At 37.2% G+C, this 21,436-nt stretch overlaps 1 protein-coding gene and 1 long non-coding RNA gene across 2 annotated transcripts; one reads left to right on the top strand and one right to left on the bottom strand.

The window, feature by feature from the left end:
* Positions 1–1,119: 1,119 nt before the first annotated feature.
* LOC149270325 (uncharacterized) lies at positions 1,120–21,342 on the bottom strand. Its single transcript, XR_016269774.1, has 3 exons — positions 20,801–21,342; positions 8,777–9,225; positions 1,120–2,446 (listed from the first exon to the last, which is right to left on the bottom strand). It is a non-coding gene; the product is annotated as an uncharacterized LOC149270325 (long non-coding RNA).
* LOC108609174 (myophilin) lies at positions 9,240–15,764 on the top strand. The gene is made up of 3 exons (XM_018000896.2): positions 9,240–9,399; positions 14,982–15,302; positions 15,374–15,764. The coding sequence occupies exons 1-3, from the start codon at positions 9,394–9,396 to the stop codon at positions 15,554–15,556; spliced, it is 510 nt and encodes a 169-aa protein (XP_017856385.1). The 5' UTR covers positions 9,240–9,393; the 3' UTR covers positions 15,557–15,764.
* Positions 21,343–21,436: the final 94 nt, after the last annotated feature.

Genomic DNA, 21,436 nt, shown 5'->3' with positions numbered 1-21,436 from the left:
ATTTTAAAACTGAAGATCTTAAGACTATTGTCGTAAGCCTGATTAAACAATTGTGTCCTGGCAACGCAATAAATCTTATATGTTGCACAATTGCGTAGTTGATCGAATTGAATCAGCACCTTAAAGCAGAATTTGCTTATATTTAAATTTATTTAAAACATATACTCAAATATAGTGAAATATTTGTCCATCAATCAATTATTCCTGTCGAGCTCTGATTTACTAGTCTAAGTAAAGGCAATGGAATTTTAGGTGATTAAATACACATTTCGAAAGACTTCTCGCAACACGTTTTATTACACTTTACAGTTTTCAAGAGAGCAGTCGAAAACAAACAGCCGGCAGCCGTAGCAAACAACGAAAATGTGACAGTCGTGGGGGGAGTGCGGGCGAAAGTTGACGCTGGCTGTTTGACTTTTCAATGTATTTCTTTGGGCTTTGCTCTTTTATTATTATTGTGTATCCGGCTTACGTGGCGTATGATGAATACGTTTATTGGTTGCGTGGCAATTTCTGATTCCCCAACGTCCTCACATGCCTCATTTGCAGTTGGACGAGCAGGCTGAATTCCCGCTGGATCCCATTCCACATTGTTTGTCTAACGTTTATTGGGTATTGATATGTAAAGCCTGCGCACACACATGCACCCACACGCACCCACATATCAGCACTCACCCTGATGAATAGACCGAGCTTGTTATTTTTGCCAATTCAATGACATTAGAGCCTCACAAACCAATTGCCAACATTCCCAACCAGGTCGCTCTGGCAACCAACTGACTTTGATTTTAGGTCGCTCTGATATCCAAGATTCCTGCCAAAGGACACTTTACGTCAATCTGCTAGAAAAACATTTTGGCTTTTTATACGCATTCATTTGTCAGTTTAAATTCAATTCAAATTGAAGAATTAGCAGTCTAACTTTAAGGTACGTAAGAAATATGGCAGAGATAGCTTTAAATATTTAACAAAAAATAGCTTAGATATTTATATTTATTTTTGAATATAGTATTTATGATATTTCAATATCTCATCTATTCAATATTTGAATATTTTCTTTAGAAATAGACTCAAAAAATAAATAAAAATAAAAATATATAAAAAAAACTTATCTACCTTTAAAAATGTTGTAATATCTGCTTTCCCACTTAAAGACATTTATGTAAGCTCAATATATAATCCTGTTAGGGCTTACGAAAGAAGGGGGTTCATATACGCATTGAAGATTTAACGATAAAAACAGGGCTCATGTCGTTTGACAGTGAGGGGCGGGGGTGTGTGGGGTGGGGCAGGGCAGTGCAGGCGCAGACGTCACATTAGCGACACCGCGATAACTTCGATATTTCATTTTGGTGATTACAAGAAGCTCACGTTGTGCGCAATGCCGCCATTTCCGTATCCGTTTCCGGCTGTCGCTGCGCCGCACAAATACGCGCATGGATCACACACCTGAGTTGCCTCTAGTTGGCTCCGACACTTGACAATTGCAACACGTCCTCAAGATTTTGGCTGTTTTAGTTGTTCATATTGTTGGCCACGTTTTAGGCGCAGCTCGAGCACACACTCCAATACCTGCACACAGGGACACACACACACACACACACACACACATGCGGGTGCCATGGCCTAAGTTGCGACCGTAAAATATTCAAATTAAAAGGACTTATGTAGGCACTCAATGTTACCGCCATTATGTTACATTGTTGTCTGCCATGGAAGGCGGGGCAAGCGTGGCAGTCATGGCAGGCAGAGGCAGGGAGAGGGCGAAGCCAAGCTCTCGACCTCGAGACCAGTGTGGGCTGCTTCCGGGGCTTTCAGCGCTCAAGCTGCCATTTTTTTACACTTTAGTTGACAGCGGCAGCCATTTGTGGCAACAGCCACGCCTGCCCGCCATAACCCTGCTCCTGCTAGTTCTCCTTGTAGCTGATGCGATATGCGCGTTGCTGTTGTTGCTGCTGCTCCTTCTGCTACTGCTGCTGTTGCTGCTGTTGCTGTTGTTACTGTATATGTCGCATTTTCCGGGTAATTTACATTCTCATCACAGCACACACAAACACAGACACAGACACATAGAGACAGTTACCTGAGCAACATCAAAAATCGTGCAGATAGCAACAGCGCTGTCAACTGTCGCTCGCCTGCTCGCCTGTTTGTGCAGCTTCTCTCCATTGGAGACAATTTTAAAATAATAAAAAATAATCGTTTCTTATATTGTTGGCCCGTTATTCTCTTTTATTTCTGCTCTTTGTTTTAGTTGGCGTAGTTCAGCATTTTGCCATCTTTATTATTTCTACCGTAGTTTGCCTCGCATTTTATTGCCGGTAAATTAGGCGCATAAATTTCAGTACCCACATTTTTGTCGGCGCCCAAGGAATTGCGAGAGTTTATTGAAATGGCTTGCATTATTTATTGCGTTCTGCCTTAATGAAGAGTTTACGCTCATGAACTGAAAATAAAAGCAAGAGAAATACATCAAAATTGTTTAATAACAATTTCCAGATTCGCAATTTGTCAACAGCAAAAATTTTTTTATATAAACTGAATTGGAATTGTTTTGAAAGAGCGGAAAACGAGTTGGTAATAGAGAAGTAAATAATGGGGAAATCAGCTTGAAAATAAATTTAGCTTGTCTTTCTACCATTAAATTTTCTGTTTTACATACATCAAGAAAAAAAATATAAAAATATAATATGAGCTAAGCACTTACCAACTCGCCAAAATTTCATATTTTGGGATTTTCAAGCACTCGGTTTTCCATTTATTTGCAAAGCTTTTAATAAGTGGAGTTGAGCTATTTAGGGATGTGGAAAATCGGCAAATCATATTTGATTCATTATAGAAACAATTTCACAGTGCGTAGCTAGGGCTGACCTGAAAGCGAAAGTCAACAAATGAAAGCAGAGCAGAGTTGGCCAGAACCCTCAAGCTTAACCTTAGCTAAGCATTCGCTTTCCCTCCCTTGCTCCCTCTCATATTTCTCTCGGATAGCGGCGTTGGTGAAGCGCACTCAAAAATTTATTGTCTGCAACTCGAGGTTCGACATGAATTTTATTTATTTGCATGTAAATCGGATTTGTGTGACCCCAAAGATTTTCGAGCGTGAAATATACGAGCAACAGTCGCACTCACTGCGGATCAGAGTGGAGCAGTGGTCGGTCATTGCATCCTGGCGTCCTGGCGTCCTGGCGTCCTGGCCACGTGACCAGCCGGAAGGTAAAGACGCATGGCTTGGCGCCTGAGCGAGCACAAAAAGGAATCGTGGGTCATTTTTTGCGGATGCCATTGGACAGGCACCTTTTCTTGTTCGGCTTGAATGTCAAGGCGTTGTTCAGCTTTTAGTCTGTTTTGTGTTCTGCTTTTGTTTCTGTTATTTCTTTTGCTCTTCTGCTTTTCTCGCTTTTATTTTCATGTCGACTCGGTTTATTGTTAGGCGCACAACCTTTTTGTGGCATTCCTTTATCATTTGAAATGTAGTCGGACATGGAGATGCCGCTGTTGTTATGCTTCCATGATTACCAGATCTGGTGGTCGGCTAGTCTGTTGGTCTGTTGGCCAGTCTTGGCCTGCTCTTGGCCACTTTCAGTGTGTTTTATTAGCTATTATGGGTAAAATATGGCTTACGTCTCGTTTATTGTTATTTATAATGATTCATTTTGCACGTTTTTATGGCTGCCAAGCACTGAGAAGGGACCCGCAGCAGTCGTTGCAAATGTATTATCTTCACGTCTTGCAGATCTCCAGGTCAGGCCATATTTTATTTGCGTTTATTCTAATACGCTTTACATGCGCTCCCAAAAGTCAGCAGCACGTGCTCCTTGTTATCGTTTTTAATCAACTCGACAAACGTTCGATATAAAAATCGAGGGAGAATAAATACGCTCCGATCGATTGATTGGCTTACTTAACCTAGGCAAGAAAATGTCTTTCTTTTAACATGGGGCAGTCTTAAAGCTAAAATTGATTTAAGTAAAGTTTCACAAATAAAAGCCTTGGCAAATGCATTGTAGTCCCCTAAATCAAATTTATGAATATTTGATTTCAGCTGCGAATTCACATCACAGCTCAAGGCTTAACTAACTCGAAAGATGATATCATTTCAGCTTAGATATTGAGAAAATAATGCATAATAAATTCTCACAATGTCATATATGCTAAATATCTCCAGCTGAAGGGTGCTGCAGAGGAGCATATGACTTGAAAGCATGCAAGCCATCGCCCGCCCACCGCAGTCTCGCCCCACTGTGCGCATTATATATCATGGCTTATGTTTTGAATAATTTAGGGTAGTCTTTTTTTCTTTTTTACATTTTAAGAACAATTTTGCCAATGTAAAATGTAAAATGCAAAAATGCCAGCACCTGCCCCCCGTCTCAGCCGACGAGCGTCAGTTGCATGTTGCAGCTGCTGTTGCCCAGCTCGAGAGCGAGCGAGAGGAGGCTATGCGAGAGTGTGGGCGGGAGCTAGTGAAATAGTCGCATAATGATGTCTACGATAAATTTTACAAATCCTTGAACAACTTGATATCCCCAGCCTTCGTCTGTCTTGTCCTTGCCTTGCCCTGTCCTGCCTTGGCAAGCTCTGTTGCCGCTGTCCTTTCAGTTTTATTTCATTTCGGAAAGCGACTGGAGCCGGAGCTGAGGCACGAGAGCGAGAGCGACGTCGCTCTGGCAACCTTTAAAATATTTTTGCAATTTATTTACAAAGTACACTGTCACACACACGCACAGACACACGAATGCTTATACACTTAACTGCGCTCACATATGCAAAATAAAGTGATTACAAAGACGACACACAAACACACCCACACTCACACGCACACACATTAGCTGAGTCGCCATCACCTAGACTGAGAGTGGGATGCCAGCCCGAAGAAGGGTCTTCTCCGAAGCAACACGGCAGGCAGGCTGCTGGGAGAGAAAAGAGCTCTTTCATGTTTATATTTTAATGCACTTGCATAAAAGACAAGCAAATTTCATTTGCATACGCACATATGTTTCATTGTGCGCTTCGTTCTGTGCGTTTGCTCTTCTTCAGGATCAAAGACTTAACTAATTGGAAAAATCTGTATATATATGCTTATGTATACTAAAGTGTCGAAAAATCGTGTATAGTTATAGTATAATATTAAATTAATATCTGTTAGTATTTATTCCAGTTCACAATTCAATAAACCACAGAGTGTGTCGGAAAAGTTAATAAAAAGAAAACACATGAGCCAGATACACAATAAAATTAGCTACTTTTTAAATTGGCACAAAGCATAACAAAACATGTATATATAGACACATGTATATGCATGTCGCGAATATAGTGAATTTGTATTTATTGATCCCGCAGCCAGTGGGCAACATATGGCAGCTGTCGTGAAAATTGTGCTAGAGCATAAAAAAAAGATGGAAAGAACTGTGCGTGGGCCTGCGGCGGAAATGGGTGGCAAATTTTGAGAATAAACACAGCAAAATGTTTACTAATAGCCAAAACATGATACAACAAATTGTTTACACGCTGCAGTTTCGTGGAATGGGGAGACAAAAGTGCGGCCCAAATCTACAATGCAAATGGTGCGACTTATTGGTAAACAGCCTCGGGTAAAATCTAATATAAAGGCCTGGCCGAACAGCAGATACAGATACATTTACACACACAGATACAAATACGGAAAATGTTGCCTCAAGCAACAGAGCAAACACTAATTTATGCAAACACAAATATCTGTGTGTACGTGTGTCACACATACACATATACATGTATATGTATATATATTTATGTATTTATATGAGCTTAGCTCGTAAATTGTTTGCGTGTTGCCTGCAGCTTGCATATATTGCAGCTATCTTTTATATTTTTTAATATTTATTCAACTATTTTACTGGACTTGCAGCTCTGAGAAGAGAGCCAAACAGCAGCGCAAACTAAAATCTAACAAATAAAAGTGGCTTAGCTGTGAGTGCTACAGTAGAGGATACCCTGTAAGTCCTGATTGAAGTAAACAATAAATAAAAGAATATATAAGGTATATATAAAAAAAAATTTCATTCAGACAAAAAAAAAAAAAAAATTAAAAAAATTAAAAAAAAAGAAATATATAAAAATAAAAAATAGATTTATTTATTTATATAATATATATTTATTGTTATTTATAAATCATATATATTTTTAGAATATGAATTTTATTTATTTTATTTCTCAACTATGAATTTCTTATTAAAATTCAGAATAAATTTCTTTGGCAATCTGTCAGCTGTCAGCTGTCAATCACAAATATGTTCCTCAACTGTGTAGTATGCTCCATTCCCCATTCAATTTCAATGGGTATGCGAATACCGCACCAGATATGCCCGCGAAATTATTCAAATTGAAAATTTTACGTCTTGCAGTTGTTGGCGCCGGCCAGAGATAAACATTCGCACCCAGCAGAGTGAGAGAAGAGCGGTGAGGGGGGGAATTATTTAGTCTCTGCTCGAAAGAAAAGGCCACACTGCATAAGTCAGCAGATAGTGCCAGCAGCAACAGCTATGGGGCTTACTTGAATTTAAATTCGCATCTTGATGCCAAATATTGGACAGGGCAAAATCGTTATGCCCTCTATCTGGTCCTTGCGGCGCAGCTGTTTGTATAATGTGATAGTTTCTCGTAGATATATATAAAAGGAAGCTCTGCCGTTTGATGGGCCATTTAAAAGCTGTTTGTTATTTACTCAATTGATCTATTGGCACTTTTTATGTTCCTTCTATTGAATACAAAATTTGGAGTCCTTTCAATATTTAATTTAATTTTCCAAATAGTTAAATTTAAGAATTTTAATAGACTTTATTTTCAACAAATATAAATATTTCGACTCGTTGTGAAAACAAAATGGAAAACGTATATTCAGTTCTCTGCAGATGGTGCCAAAAATATCTGAGACTCTGGCCCTTGCTCAATTGACCTCGATACAAGTGCGGTTTTCCTTGAGCATAATTATCGACAAATATCGTTGCTGAGAGACTGGAGGGGCGAGCGCTGTGCAGGGCTTTGTTTTCTGTTTCCGTCTCTTGTTTGTATAGCCAATTTCTTCTCATATTTATGAGCAATAGTTGTTTGTATTAAGCGAAAGCACAAAGCAGCTGCTGACCGACTTAAATACCCTGACATTAGGGAGTGATTAAAAGTATTTCGATACATTTCACATAATCGAAATTGAAATATGTGCAAGAAATATTCCAGGGAGTTAAAAATTTAGTATTTAAACATTTATTTTTATTTTATAAAGAATTAAGTTATCTACTTAATTCTGATGTCTGATTTTTAAATACATTAAACAAAATAGAGTATTTGCATAGTCAGACTAGAGAATATATTCATACTGTATTCATAGTTTTTAATGTTTTTATAAATCAAATACTTTTTACAAAAATATTTTTGCTGGCTTTCTTGGGTCGTATCAAACAAACAAACAGACAGACATATCGCCACTTGTCAGATCGGCATACATAAATTTATGTATGTATGTGTATATATAGAGATTTTTGTAGGTCGCCCACGTGAACGCCTTCAGTTTGACACACACACAGCTGTGCATAGCCATACATATACACATCTTCACACACACATGAGCTGGCACTGAGCGCTGAGTCGCTCAATTAATTTTGATTGCAGCCTTGGCAGCTGTTGGCCACAATCTATGTATGAAAATTGCCATGAGAAAATTCCATTTGGGCAAAAGACTTTAAAACAGACCCCAGTTAAACTCGTAAATATATGTAATCCTTTGACGTGACTCTTAAGCTTTTATGTAAGAAACAGGAGATTGTTCAAGTAGAAATCTCTGGAGCTTAACGTAAATATATATGCTATAAATAAATACTTTTTTCATCTCAATATGTAAATAAATATATGAGTTCGTTCGAGCTGAAAAACCCAATCTGAATTTACTTGAAAGCAGATGCTCGTTAGTTTGCACTGCGGTTCATTGATGGCCTTATCTTCAATTAAAAATAAATAAAAAATAAAATGATGTTCATGAATCAAGTCATAATGCTAGAACTCACCACTCACAACTATATCAACAGCATTTCGCCTCGGTTCAGTTTGATGTTTCATTGAAATTGAAAAATTGTTGCGTGCCACCGGCGCCCAACAGCAAGCAAATAGATATATTTCTGCTTGGCATAGAAAATAAACGTCAGAGGTGTGAAAATTTATGTGCTTCAGGTGGTAGATGAAACGAATGTGCTTCCAGATGCTTTGTTTATATTTGTTTGTGAAAGTATCTCAAAATATGCTCAATGGCGGCGCACTTCAACTTGAACTTGATCAAAATGTTTTGCTAGATAATTTAATTGCTTTCAAATAAACAAATGGAATGACAAAGTTCCAGCACCTCGTTGGCATGCCTGCTCTCTGTGTGTGTGAGTGTGTGGGTGTGTGTAGACCTGGCTGGCAAGCACCTCTGCAATATGTTTACATTCAGCGAAATGGTTGGCATTTCTGAATGTCAGAGAAAACTTTTAATTGAAATTACGATTTTATTCGCGCGGCCTTCATGTGGGGCGCGTCCATTTGGCTGAAATGAAGCGTGAACAGCAAGAAATTTGCCATAAGCAAAAAGCAAATTGACGCATTTTTTCGCTAAGTGACATTCAAGAAAAAAGTGCCATAAAAATATACGAATTCAAAGTCAACGTCATCTCTGAAATTAGCTGCAAGTGTGAGAAACGTGCGCTAATTAATCAAATATATGCAATTAGTTAGATGGTGCAGCAGATACTATATGTATATATGTATAATATACCTGAACTTGACATCCGACAGAGGCGCCCACGCGCAAACATTTCCCAGTATCTATCAGATACAAATGAGCACTCAGTACTTGGCAATTTGTTGGCAAATTGCTGTCGATTTGTGGGTGGGGCAGAAAAGCGAAAGGAAAATAGTTTTCGTTTTCTGGCACTAGATGTTGCCACACTTCTACATAATTTCATATTTTTGTAATAGTTTATTGCTATTGTTGTTGGGGCTGTGACGTCATAAAGAGCTTCCGCTGCTCATATCTATATTTGTTTGTCCGCCTTGTGTGCCTCCTACATTGGCTTTATTTCTGGCGATTTTGGCATTCGAGAAACAGTCGAATCGGCGTCTAATGCCGAGCACTGCGTTGGCGTTGGCGTCGCTGCTGGCGTCGCTGCCAACGCGTCGCGTCGTCGCTATCAGCATCGCTGCTGCCAGTGGCATTAGGCTAACCTAAAAAAAAAAAAACATTTTCAGCATTTTCCTAAATTATCTCTGGCCTCTTAGGATAAATGGAAAACTGTTTCAGCAACTTGCGTCAGTCGAAAATTCAATTTTGATCGCAAAAGTCGCGCATAGCTCAGCAGATTCAATTTTGCATTTTTCAAACCAAACAGAACAATGGCTGTAAGTGTTACAACAAACAAAATTATTTATTATGGACGAAATTAGAAAAAAATATCATGAAAAAAAAAAATTAAATACGAAATAAAATTTTGTTAAATTAAAATAAATAAATAATAATAATAATATATAAAATAATGACGAATAAAAAAAAAATAATATGCAAATTTATTGATATTTTCCATTCGAGTGTGATTTTTAATAATTGTTGCTGTTGCTGTTTTTAGTTCATCGATCTTAAAAATGTCAGTTTTAAATATATAAGTGGACATTTGTATAAGAATTAAAAATTAAGGTTTATTTGAAGTTTACTAAATCGCCTTAGTGAATACTCACAAATCAAATATATAAGTCTGGACACAAATTTCTAGACTTTTCTCAAAATTGAATAATTACATTATTTTAATATTAAATATTATGAATAACTAAAAGTGTGGAAGATATATAATATTAATATAAACAATAAATTTTACGTTATTGATAAATTATATATATAAGTATATGAGAATAAATACTTGTAAAAATATTTCCGATTATTATAATAAATTTCAATTAATTGATTTAATTACATTGCATGTAAATTTCAAGTGAGATCAGTTGAAAGTTAAAACATCATGCCTCTGTAAGCCAGCACTTTGCTTATTTACATTTAAATATTTACACACAAAAGCAATTATGTGAATATAATGCATACTTTATTGTTTAAATTTCATTAAAGTCACGTACTGATGGAAATTGTAAGCAATTTAAAAATACAACAAACCGTTGAAGCGATACACTATGTACTACAATGGCATATGAATCGAGTTTCTTTGTTCTTCCTATTGAGTCAATTTCGAAATATCTTCTATAAGTTTAAATCTAAATATGCAAATGATGCATGTTTCAATTTGAGTGATCAAATATTTCTAGTTTCAATTTACTTCCATAGTGCTAGACGTTGGCTCACTCATTTAGGCATCGAGCATAGTCATATCTCCTGATTATTTTAATTTGCATGCGAAATCACATTTAATTATTACCATAAGCGAATATTTCAATTGATTTTTGTTTAATTAAGTAAGCAATTATAGGCGCACTCAAATGCAAGGCATGCAATGTTTGGGAATTCAATTAAAAACTTTTATTGATTAAATATTTAAACAGTCAATTAACAATAAATACAGAAGCGACCTTTGCATTGCTCGCCCCATGCCCGTGCCTTTGTACATACATATATGAGCTATGTTGAGCCACCCACACACTGGGCAGCTGCTGTGGCTCATAATTCACACTCATATATCATTTTTGCGCCTCTTCGCTTTTTTGCTTTTGTTTATGAAAATAAAAAATCACTTTGTTGACATTTGGGCCCTGGGCTGGGGCCAGCAACTGCCCCCTGCAGGCTTATTACACCTACCAGTCGGAAGAGATAAATCGTTAGCTCTCTGAATGAGTTCGTAGTGGAACATATCAGGCGTCATTGCGTCAGCAGAAAATCAAATATGCCGTTTATAAATAGTAATAATAGGAAAATGGTAGTATTAGAAAATAGTAGTATCAGTAAATATCGGTAAATAGTAGAATCAGTAAATAGTAGTGTTGGTAAATAGTAGTGATGATAAATAGTAGTGTTGGTAAATAGTAGTGTAGGTAAATAGTAGTGTTGGTAAAAAGTAATGAAATAAATTTAAGAAGAATTGCGAATAATTTTTGAATTATTTTGTTGTTATAAACTTGACAAAAAAAAGGGCTGTAAAACTACAAATAAAATTTTTAAAAATTAAGTGCTAAAGACAAAAATATATTAAAATATTAGTAATGCTTAACACATTATGAAAATTTAAACAAAAAAAGAATATATTTACTTTTTCTATGAATTCTTGATTTACTAATTAGTTATTTTATCAAATATTTTATTTCTTTTTGTATTTAAGAGATCCCATCATACTTTAAATACATGTGTATAATAATTAGTTTATTGCTTTGCTTATTTTGTTTATTGTTCACAAACAAACTGTTGCACAGCAAGGACGAACCAGGAATATTATTGACCGGCATCTGCCGATTTCATTGGCAACATTCCAAATACAATATAAAAAGTTTTAATACAAACATTAAATGTAATTCAGGCTGTTAAGACATAAACTGCTTAATATGTGCACAGTAGAGCCTGCTCTGTATAGACATTCATAATGTGAGTGCTCTACAGCTCTGGCTGAAATGTTGCTAAGCGAAAAGCATGAAATTTGTTTAGCCGGAAAGGAATCATAAATCTTTAATAGATTTGCTCACTGACACATTCGAGGCGATCGTATATACCCGCTTTAAACTCGACCAAGCCAATGTTATAATGGCCTGAACGGTCTGCTTAGTCGTGTGGGCGCCGAATGCACATTTTTATTTCATTTGCTTGGTTGGTTAATGTTGGGTGGCGGTCGCCAATTGGCACTGCTCCAAATGACAAATTGAAATAATAACAACAACAATAACAAAGCAGCAACAGCAACAGAACAACATCAACACTTTTTGGCGCCCAGAAAAAAAAAATAATAATAATAATAGAGAAAAAGAACGCAAAAATGAACGTTTATCTTTATGTTCAAATGAAAATTTTTATTTATGCCAGCGGCCGAAAAAAGGCAAACAGCTGAAAAAACTGAAAACTGAAAGCAGAAAACAGAAAACAGAAAAGTGTAAAGCGAAAACGGGTCGCCAGCCAGCACAAATTGGGGGTTATTTGAAGGTCACGGCTGCTGTCCATGTACCCAGCATCAAGGCAATGCCAGATTGTCTCGCATACAGGGCGTGTCAAGTGCAGAATTCTGTGGAATTCATATTTGATAAAGTTTTGAAAACTATGGAAAATGTACAAATTATAAGGCATGCCTTTGTGCTGACTATTTAAGAGAGATGAAAGCAAAATTAATTCCCAAGCGAATTAAATAAACTTATTTGAAATAATTTGATAAAGCCACATGTGTATTTTAAACATAATTGAACTCGATTTAACATCCTTAAAAGTACATATAAACACTTTAAGTATGTACAAGGCTCAGTTGAATTATTAAGGAATTTGATTTACCTTAAAGACTAACTGCCAGGTATGGACTACTGATTATTATGATAATTCGTTATTGAATCAATATATCTCAAATATAAATTTGACTGCTAAGAACTTTGACTTGGTTCTTTACAAAGCAGAAGTCAAATTAAAAACAAATAATTGCAATGTATAATTAATATACTAAATTCAATTATAATTTAATTAAATTTTTATTAAGCATACATTTATGAACTGAGAATATTATTATGTGTAAATTTAATTATAGTATTTTTGCGAAGCGCTGAGTCTTCTTTTAATCATTGCATCAATGAATTAAAATTAACTGGGCAATTTTCATTTCGTATTTTTGAGCTTCTCTTATGAGACTCTTGAGGCTCGATAGCTGCATCGCTTGAATAAATAAATATGCTCATAAATTATAGCGTTATTCTCGGTAATTCAACGACTCGTTATATGCTGCTGCACTTATCGGGTCACTGTGAAAAGCTGTCTGTGAAATTGTGAATAACAATAAAAGTAGCAGCAATGAAATAAAATTGAACATTGGAAAAACAATTAATAATTGCAGGGCAGCAACAACAGCACTCTCGTTAGTTTCGTGTTTGTATATTCAATTAAAAATTAAAAGCAAAAAAAAAAAAAAAAAAAAAAATGGCAAGAGCACATCGAACACCCCAGCCAGCCACTCGCCCAACTCCGTCAATTCGCAGAAATTAAAATCGAAGCCTCAGCGAATGCAAATTGATGTGCAATTCATTAAAATGCCCTCGCTTCATTGGCGGCTATTTAAGCGTGGCTCTGTTCCAACTGAAATATCGACCAAACAAGCCCATAAATAAATAATATATGTATAAAATATATTGTATATACATGTATTTATATGCAGATGAAACGAATAATAATACAGAAGTATTGAAATGCAGCATTAATATTCGCAAAATATGGTAATGCATCAGTGCCGCCTGAGCCAACATGCATATAATAATAGCGACAACATAAACAACATACTTCATTATAGAATTCTTAATTCAGCTTTACATTTTTCATTTATTATTTGTGCACTTTTATGCCCATGATCTACAAATATATGTAGTATTACATAGCAAAACATTGGCCAACATTGAATCTCTTCCACTTGTCAGTCCTACCCAATATTTGAAGTTTCGTGGACAGTTCGGTTTTTGACAGCGCGGTTGGCAAAATTTATTTTAATTTCATGGCTGGCCGCAAATCAAATGACAGCTTTCAATGTATGAATGAGCAAGGCCGCAATAATAACTAAAAATCACAACGTTATCGCCATAAATATGTATTAACAAATCCCGCTGCCATGGGACTTCAATGCAAATTGTTCAATCAGTCGATTGTTGCGTATACGCCATGCTGTTTCAATATCCAAAATGAAAATGAAGCCAGGGCGGGGGTTTAATTAGTCAAATTAATTAGATTTCCCTTGCTATGCGACGTTGGGCAATTAATAAAGTATTGTCCACATCAAATAGGTCGTTTGAAGTTTCTGTAGCAGAGAATTAAGCTAAAATATTAACTAAAACTGATTGTTCCTACTCCTATTTATATATATGTATATCTAAGATGAGTGGGATTTATTTGTTGTCTAGGCATCTTAGGCCGTCAGGCTGTCATATTATATTTGTATGTTTCTTGCAATGGCTTAATATTGATTAAAAAATTACATTTACTTTAATTAAATATTTCGATCTTTTATTTTGCTACTCCTAATCTCTCTTTATATAAAACTTGATACATTTCGGGTCAGCTTTATGCAGAGATAATTGTTATGCGTTTTCTCAGAGCTCCTAGACTTCCGAGGAATTCCTTTTAGCCCCGACATCTTTTCATAGGTTTAATTAGGGCCACAGGTCGCAAATGGAAAGGACGGGCGCACTCTGCCAGTCACAAATCGACCCAGGCGAGGCGTTGCTCTCTCAGCCGGGCGCACAAAGTAAATTTCAATTAAACAGTTAGTGGCTTTGGCTGTCAGCGAAAAGTGTCACATAAACTGCGACGACTGTGCGCGCTAGCCGCGGTTTCGGTTTCGGTTATGGTATCGCTTGAGCTTTTCACGTGGCTCGCCATTAAAATCGAAATTAATTAATTGGAAAATGAATGTACATTTATTCGTTTTCATTTTCGTTTTCATTTCCATTTCCATTCTCGTGTTTCACTTTGTTGTGGGCAAAGGGGAGATGCCCGCTGCCCGAGCTGGTTGCTTGGCTTAAGGGAAATTCACCCAAGGCTTAAAGCTGCCTGCAGACCGCAAGCTGCCTCATCGCACATTTTTGCTAAGTGCAAAAAAAGAATGAAAAAAAAGGAAGCAAAATTAAGCCTCCATGCTGTTGACTTTCGGCTGAATGTGGGCAATCTGTGAGATTTGTCTGTTTGCTTTTAGACAATTGCGCGCAGTTTTTTCATTTGGGGCTCGGGCAATTGAAGTGTTTCCAAATTGTCCTACTTTATAAATTACTAGAGACTGATTCACTAGACACACAGCTAATGGCATCGTTTTACTCTATTGCAGCCACGCAACAAGGAACAAGAACAGGAGGTGCTCAACTGGGTCTTCGCCGTGCTCGGCGAGAAGGTGCCCAGCGGCCAGTATGAGGACATCCTTAAGGACGGCGTCTGGCTCTGCAAGCTGATCAACAAGCTGGCTCCCGGCTCCGTGAAGAAGATTCAGGAGCGCGGCACCAACTTCCAGCTGATGGAGAACATTCAGCGCTTCCAGGCGGCGGTCAAGAAGTACGGCGTGCCCGAGGAAGAGATTTTCCAAACTGCCGATCTTTTCGAGCGTCGCAATATTCCACAAGTGACCCTTTCGCTCTACGCCCTGGGCCGCATTGTAAGTGACTGCCTGAAAGCCAAGCGGCACACCATATTGAGTTTCCGAATAATATAACTTCTCCTCGACAGACACAAAAACATCCCGAATTCACTGGCCCCACTCTGGGCCCCAAGATGGCCGAGAAGAACGAGCGCACCTTCACCGAAGAGCAGCTACGCGCCCATGAGGGCGAGCTGAACCTGCAGATGGGCTACAACAAGGGTGCCTCCCAGGCGGGCCATGGCGGCTTCAGCAACACGCGCCACATGTAAAACGGCAATTAACACCCATGCACACGCACACGCACACGCACACACACACCAATACCAATGTCAACAATCACCCACGCAACTACACCAAAAACAAATTAGTTAAAAGAAAGTTGATTTGTACATTTATATTTTTGCAACGCATCGCGGGCCACTCGGTAATGTAATTTATATATTATGAAATAAATAAATTAATTAATTTTAATATAAACATCAAGTTATTCTCTGCCACGTAATGTACTTTGCTGCCTTCCCATTGGATTAGCATTATTCAGCTGTTAATTAGGAAAAACATGCTACGACCGCAGACGCAGCTGTCGCGCGGATTAAGTGCTTTTCACACACCCAATCGCACCTTCTAAGCACCACATCCGAATAGAGTCGTACCCCAGCATCTAAACCCATACACCCATACATACACACATTGCTATGTACAGCATTATTTCTTTGTCTTCGGTGTGCCTGCTCGTTGCCCACCTGAGATTAAACAAATTACAATTTCAACGCCTGCCCTGACAACGATAAGCATAAGAAATGTCAAGGACATTTTTCTCTCTCTCCCTCCCTTTCTCTCTCACTGTATCTATCTCTCGTTCAAATGCCCAGAGTATACTTTGCGAGAACTGATTGTGTGCACTGACAAAAACCAGAGCAGCTATGTTGAAAGGGTTGAACAAAACAGTAAGAATCTTGATTTGAGTTTGTTAGCAATATGGATAAAAATTCAATTAAATGTATTTTTATTATTTAATTAATCAATATCAGCAAATTTTTTTCAAATTCAAAATGGTTTTCAAATATGTATACGTTATAAATTAATACGAAATTCGTAGGCTTAAGCCCTAGACTAGAAGAAAATAAAACTATTTTGCACTATAAGCGTTGGGCCTCCTTATGTGACCTTGGAATGGTAGTACTCATATTTTAGAAAATAGAATATCATACACCTATAAATTATCTATCTAGGTCTCATCAAACAAAAACGAAAAACAAAACAAGTAAGAAAGCTCTAGTCGAGACTGCTCGACTACGAGATCCCCTGAACCCTTGGAGTGCTAGCTATTTCAATAATTTTTCGCTTTCAGCTTACACAAGAAACACACACACACATACACAAACACATACCCACACAAGCACCCACGCATAAACACGCATGGGCTGCAGTGTGCGCTTACTATGAGAACTTAATTGTTTAATAACTTTTTTTATGGACGTAGGATCTTCATGAAACTTTCAGATTATGATTATAACATGGATATGCATGTAATTGCTAAAGCACAAGTCTCTAGTATTTGAAATACGCTTTTTACAAAAGTGAGGGTGAGGGGGTGAATTTAGAGGTGGGGGGTAAATTTTAACAAAAACCGAAATTGTATAAATTGCATATAAGCATATATAAAAAATTTGGAGACTCTAGCAATAAAGGTGTAGAAGATATAATTTTATAACTGGTTTTCGATAAGGTTTTTTATCGATAAAAAAAGATCGGGATGAGTTATCGAATTTTAATGATAAACTCGATATCCGCGCTGTAATTACGAACATTTTACAAAAAATTTGAAGTCTCTAGCTCTTATATCTTCGGAAATCGACGCGTTCAAACATACGGACAGACGGACAGACGGACAGACGGACAGACGGACAGACGGACAGACAGACAGACGGACAGGGCCAAATCAACTCAGCTCGTCACCCTGATCAAGAATATATATACTTTGTGGGGTCTGCCACGCCTCCTTCTGCCTGTTACATACATTTCAACAAAACCATTATACCCTGATTTCCCATTTTCAATGGGTTCAGGGTATAAAAAATCGAAAGCTAAGCTTCATTAGTTGTATTTGCACTAGCCTCCATTCTATTCTTATTTATTATCATATGCATATGTTACAATTATGAGACTGTATTAGTTACACTTTTTCTGTAACAGTGTACCTATCTTTTTTAAGGCCACACTAAAGGGCAAAACCGCCAACAGCGAGCTAAGTAAAGGTGACTAAACAAATATGCTATGCTAAGCGAATGGAAATTTTGCGTGGCTGGTAAAAGGTAATGCCACCTTATGGCGATTTGGAGAAATTTCTATATTCCCTAGGAAGGCTAGATAGATAGAGAGAGAGAGAGAGGGAGAATAAGGGGGATAGACCGTGACCCAGTCAACTGTGTGTGCGTGCGAAGATTGTATTTAATTTCCACTTGTCGAGGGCAGAAACAAGCAAACGTTGTGCTTGTATTAATTATTATTATCTTCTCGGCTCGTTCCACAAAAGTTTTCTCTGATAGCAAAATTTATTGCTCAAAGCCGAAGCTGACAATGAGAATTGTTGACTTTCTCCGCTTGCTGAATTTGTCCCCAGTCCGTGTGTGTCTGTGTTTAGCATGTGTGGGCGTAGTATGAACGAATTGTGTATGTAGCTGTTGGTCAATTTGTTGCATTTGTCTAATTTATGTTGTAATATTTTTTGTTCGCTCAATGATAATTTATTATATTTTTTATTAATAGCGATGGCATAGCATTGAAGTGCTTTGCTTTTGAATGATATACCCTGTAGCTCAGCAGCGAGGCATGCATTTCCTTATAAAAATAGAGACAGGCACCTACATATGTATATACGATATACATTCATATATGTTTTCCTCTATTTTCTCTCTTAAACTTGAAAAATTAAAAATTAAATTAATTAAAGTTTTAATTCATTTACTTCTTTTATTTTATAATATCTGACATAGGGTAGCTCTAGTCTTCCCTATCTTAGCTATTATTATATTACTATTCATATATTTAGTGCCGCTTTATCGCATTTATTTTATTTCATTAAATTGATTTTAATACATTGTTGCTGAAATTATATGATTAAAAAATTGTCATAAATCATTTGAATTAATTTTTTGTTTGTTTAGAAATTTATGGTTGCACGATTTTTATTTTGTTTACTTATTGACTTTCTCTCTCGATAAGATTTATTTGGCAATTTTATTGTCATTATTGTTACAATTATTTATCACAAATATTTACAAGTCATAAATAACATTTTAGCCATATTTACCATTCATTGTTTACTCAACACTAGAATAAATTAAATGCCAAAACTCCCTTTAGATTTGCCGGTTTTTAATTAAAAAAAGAAAAAGAAGAAAACTTCTCTCCCATTTGAAATATTGATAAATATCTATATCAAATTAATATTTAAGCTTCTAACCATGTTTTTCCTTGGGTTGGATATTCTAGCCACGATTTCCAATTTACCGTTGCCTTGGCAACAACTTGGCCTGATATTAATAGAAAGCTTATGCCAGCACTCGCACTTTATGATCTGTTTAATTTCTATTTTGGCTTATCTCTGCAGTTTGCTTAATTTCACTTCCTATTGTAGTGCTTTTTAGCATTTCGCCTGTCCAGTTCGTTGGCTGCCTAAGCTTTATTTGTTGGCCATAAGTTCTAACGAATTATCCAAAGAAACCCAGGCATGCACAGGGTGTGGTGGCAGCGGGGCATGAGGGGGCGAGGGGCTGGCAATCAGGCCAAAGTTAATGGCAGCAACAAATACAATGGCAAATACAGCTGTTTTCTTTATTATTATTTGGCTTAAACATGCAAGGGCATTTATTTTGTGCTAGCCACATTGCAGTTGTTTTCGGTGATGCGGTTAGCAGAGAAGCTCAGAGCTCAGCTCTCAGCGCTGCGAGCTCCGAGCTCCGAGCTAACACAAAATATTTCTACCTAATTGCTGAAACTTTGTAACAATTTATAGCTGCAATGCGGTGGTTAAACTTTAACTACAAGCGATTTCGATACTTCACTCCCCGCTCGTTGCACAGTAAATGAAACAGTTTATATCGAGCAGAAACTCGACATATATATATATATATTTTTTTTTTCTTTTTGTCGCTTTCGTTGAAGCGTTAGCAGCAGAGGTGCGTACAGTTCTTAATCGGATTGTGGGCGACTGGCACTTGGAGCACCGCATTTGTGATCTGCACAAAGCCGAATATTCGCCAGGACCTGCAAATGGGCGCAAGCACTTCAAACATATTTCAAGCTCAATTGCACCGAGACCTCGGACTGTAAACAAGGGACTGTGGCAAATGGCACCAAAGCAAGCGCATTAAACAGTCATTCGTAACCTACATAGCTCCCTCTCCCTCTCTCTCTCGCTCTCTCTCTCTCTCTCTCTCTCTCTGTCTCTCCCGCTCCCTATCGCTCTCTGCCTCTCTCTCTTCCCGTTTCAGTCTGTTAGTGCTCAGGCGACCCGGGCTATAATTGCCAGCCAACTTGCTTGTTGCAATCATAATAAGCCCAGAAGCAGAACCACAACCAAAGCCCGGAACCATAGTCGAGGTTGCACTTGTATTTCTTGTTGTTATTATTGTTGTTGTTGTTACTGTTGCTGTTTCTGTTGTTGTCCCAACTCCAACTGCGCCAAACGCCAGTTAAGAGTCTTAGCAACAAAACCAAAACCAGGCAACAAATCCATGTACCCACTGAATACGCCGCTATTGACCGACCACCAAATGCCCTACGAATCTCGAAAGCAGAGAGAGAGAGAGAGAGAGAGAGAGAGAGAGAGAGAGCTCGGGTGAATATACCTCGGTGAAACTTAAAAAGTGCTCCAATATGGAGATATTTTTGATATGATAAGAGTATATTATTTATATACTATACTATATATAATGTATAATATGTAATATAAGTGATTATTATATTATTATGATTATTATATCAACATTTTGATATGATTGTAAAGCAGACAACATTTATAAAGTCAACGATGATTAGTTGACCCATACTAATATTGTTTCTGTGTCCATCATGCTCCAATGAAAATGGGTAAAGAAATGGGTTGAAGCAATATGTAAATGTAAAATATCAAAAATTCAGAACAAAGCTGAAGCGATCAAAAATGTTATAAGTATAGGAAACCGAAAATGTCTATTAGCTAGTTTTTTTTTTTCGATGCCAGAAATTCACATAGTTACATTTGCTTTTAGGCTACTGCATACATCTGCCTTACAGCTCTCTCGCCACAGGGAATACAGGAGCACACACACACAAACATATACGAGCATACACACAATTTTTGGGGCAGAACATTCATTAAAATTCGCGCAGTTCTGCTGTGGCCAGCGTGCAGCATACAAAAATGATTTGTGCCTGCATAAACTGAGCAAATTTGCACTACAAATTGACTTGTTACACACACACACACACACACAGACCCACACACACATGGCCGCACAAACACTCACCTGTGTGCTTGATTGTTATCCGTTGTGGCATTCTGCTGCCGCCTCCTGCTAATCCTATAGCCAAGCAGAGTTGGGACCTGCACATTTGGCGTTTGTCTAATGCCAATAAATCATGAAATTCTTTTTCCTGAGCATATTAATAATCCAGAGACAGCTTATGACTTGATTTATGCGTGGGACGTTTTCTTTTTTTTTTCTCTTTCTTTTCGTTTTCAATAATCAAAGCACAGCACTTCAGCTTTAAGGTAAGAAATTGGCTTTTTTCATTTTCAAGTGACTTTTGACATTTTTATGGATATCTTTTTTCGTTTCATTTAGTCGATTTATTTTTAAGTCCCGACCGAATATAAATTACTGTAAACGCCTGGTTGACTTAATATATTTTAAGTTTTAAAAGTAGGCCATTTGGCTGGTGTAATAGGATTCACTAAATATATAATGCAGTTACTAATGAAATATATATCTCATACCTTTTCTTTTCATTTCCCTTGTCTAAGCTTCTTTATTAGAATATTTTTCTAATTTTTTTCAAACAAATACATATACATACATGAATCTGGCTCGATTGTTAAGTTTGAAAGGAGAGCAGTTCTCAATTGTTCTCAAATTTCTTGACGTTATCAACGTACGCACATG

This window comes from Drosophila arizonae, chromosome 2 (assembly GCF_054131065.1).
Source record: "Drosophila arizonae isolate 15081-1271.41 chromosome 2, UAZ_ARI_1.0, whole genome shotgun sequence".
NCBI lineage: Eukaryota > Metazoa > Arthropoda > Insecta > Diptera > Drosophilidae > Drosophila > Drosophila arizonae.
The sequence above is the reverse complement of the archived record's forward strand: the minus strand, read 5'-3'. Positions and strand labels throughout refer to the sequence as shown.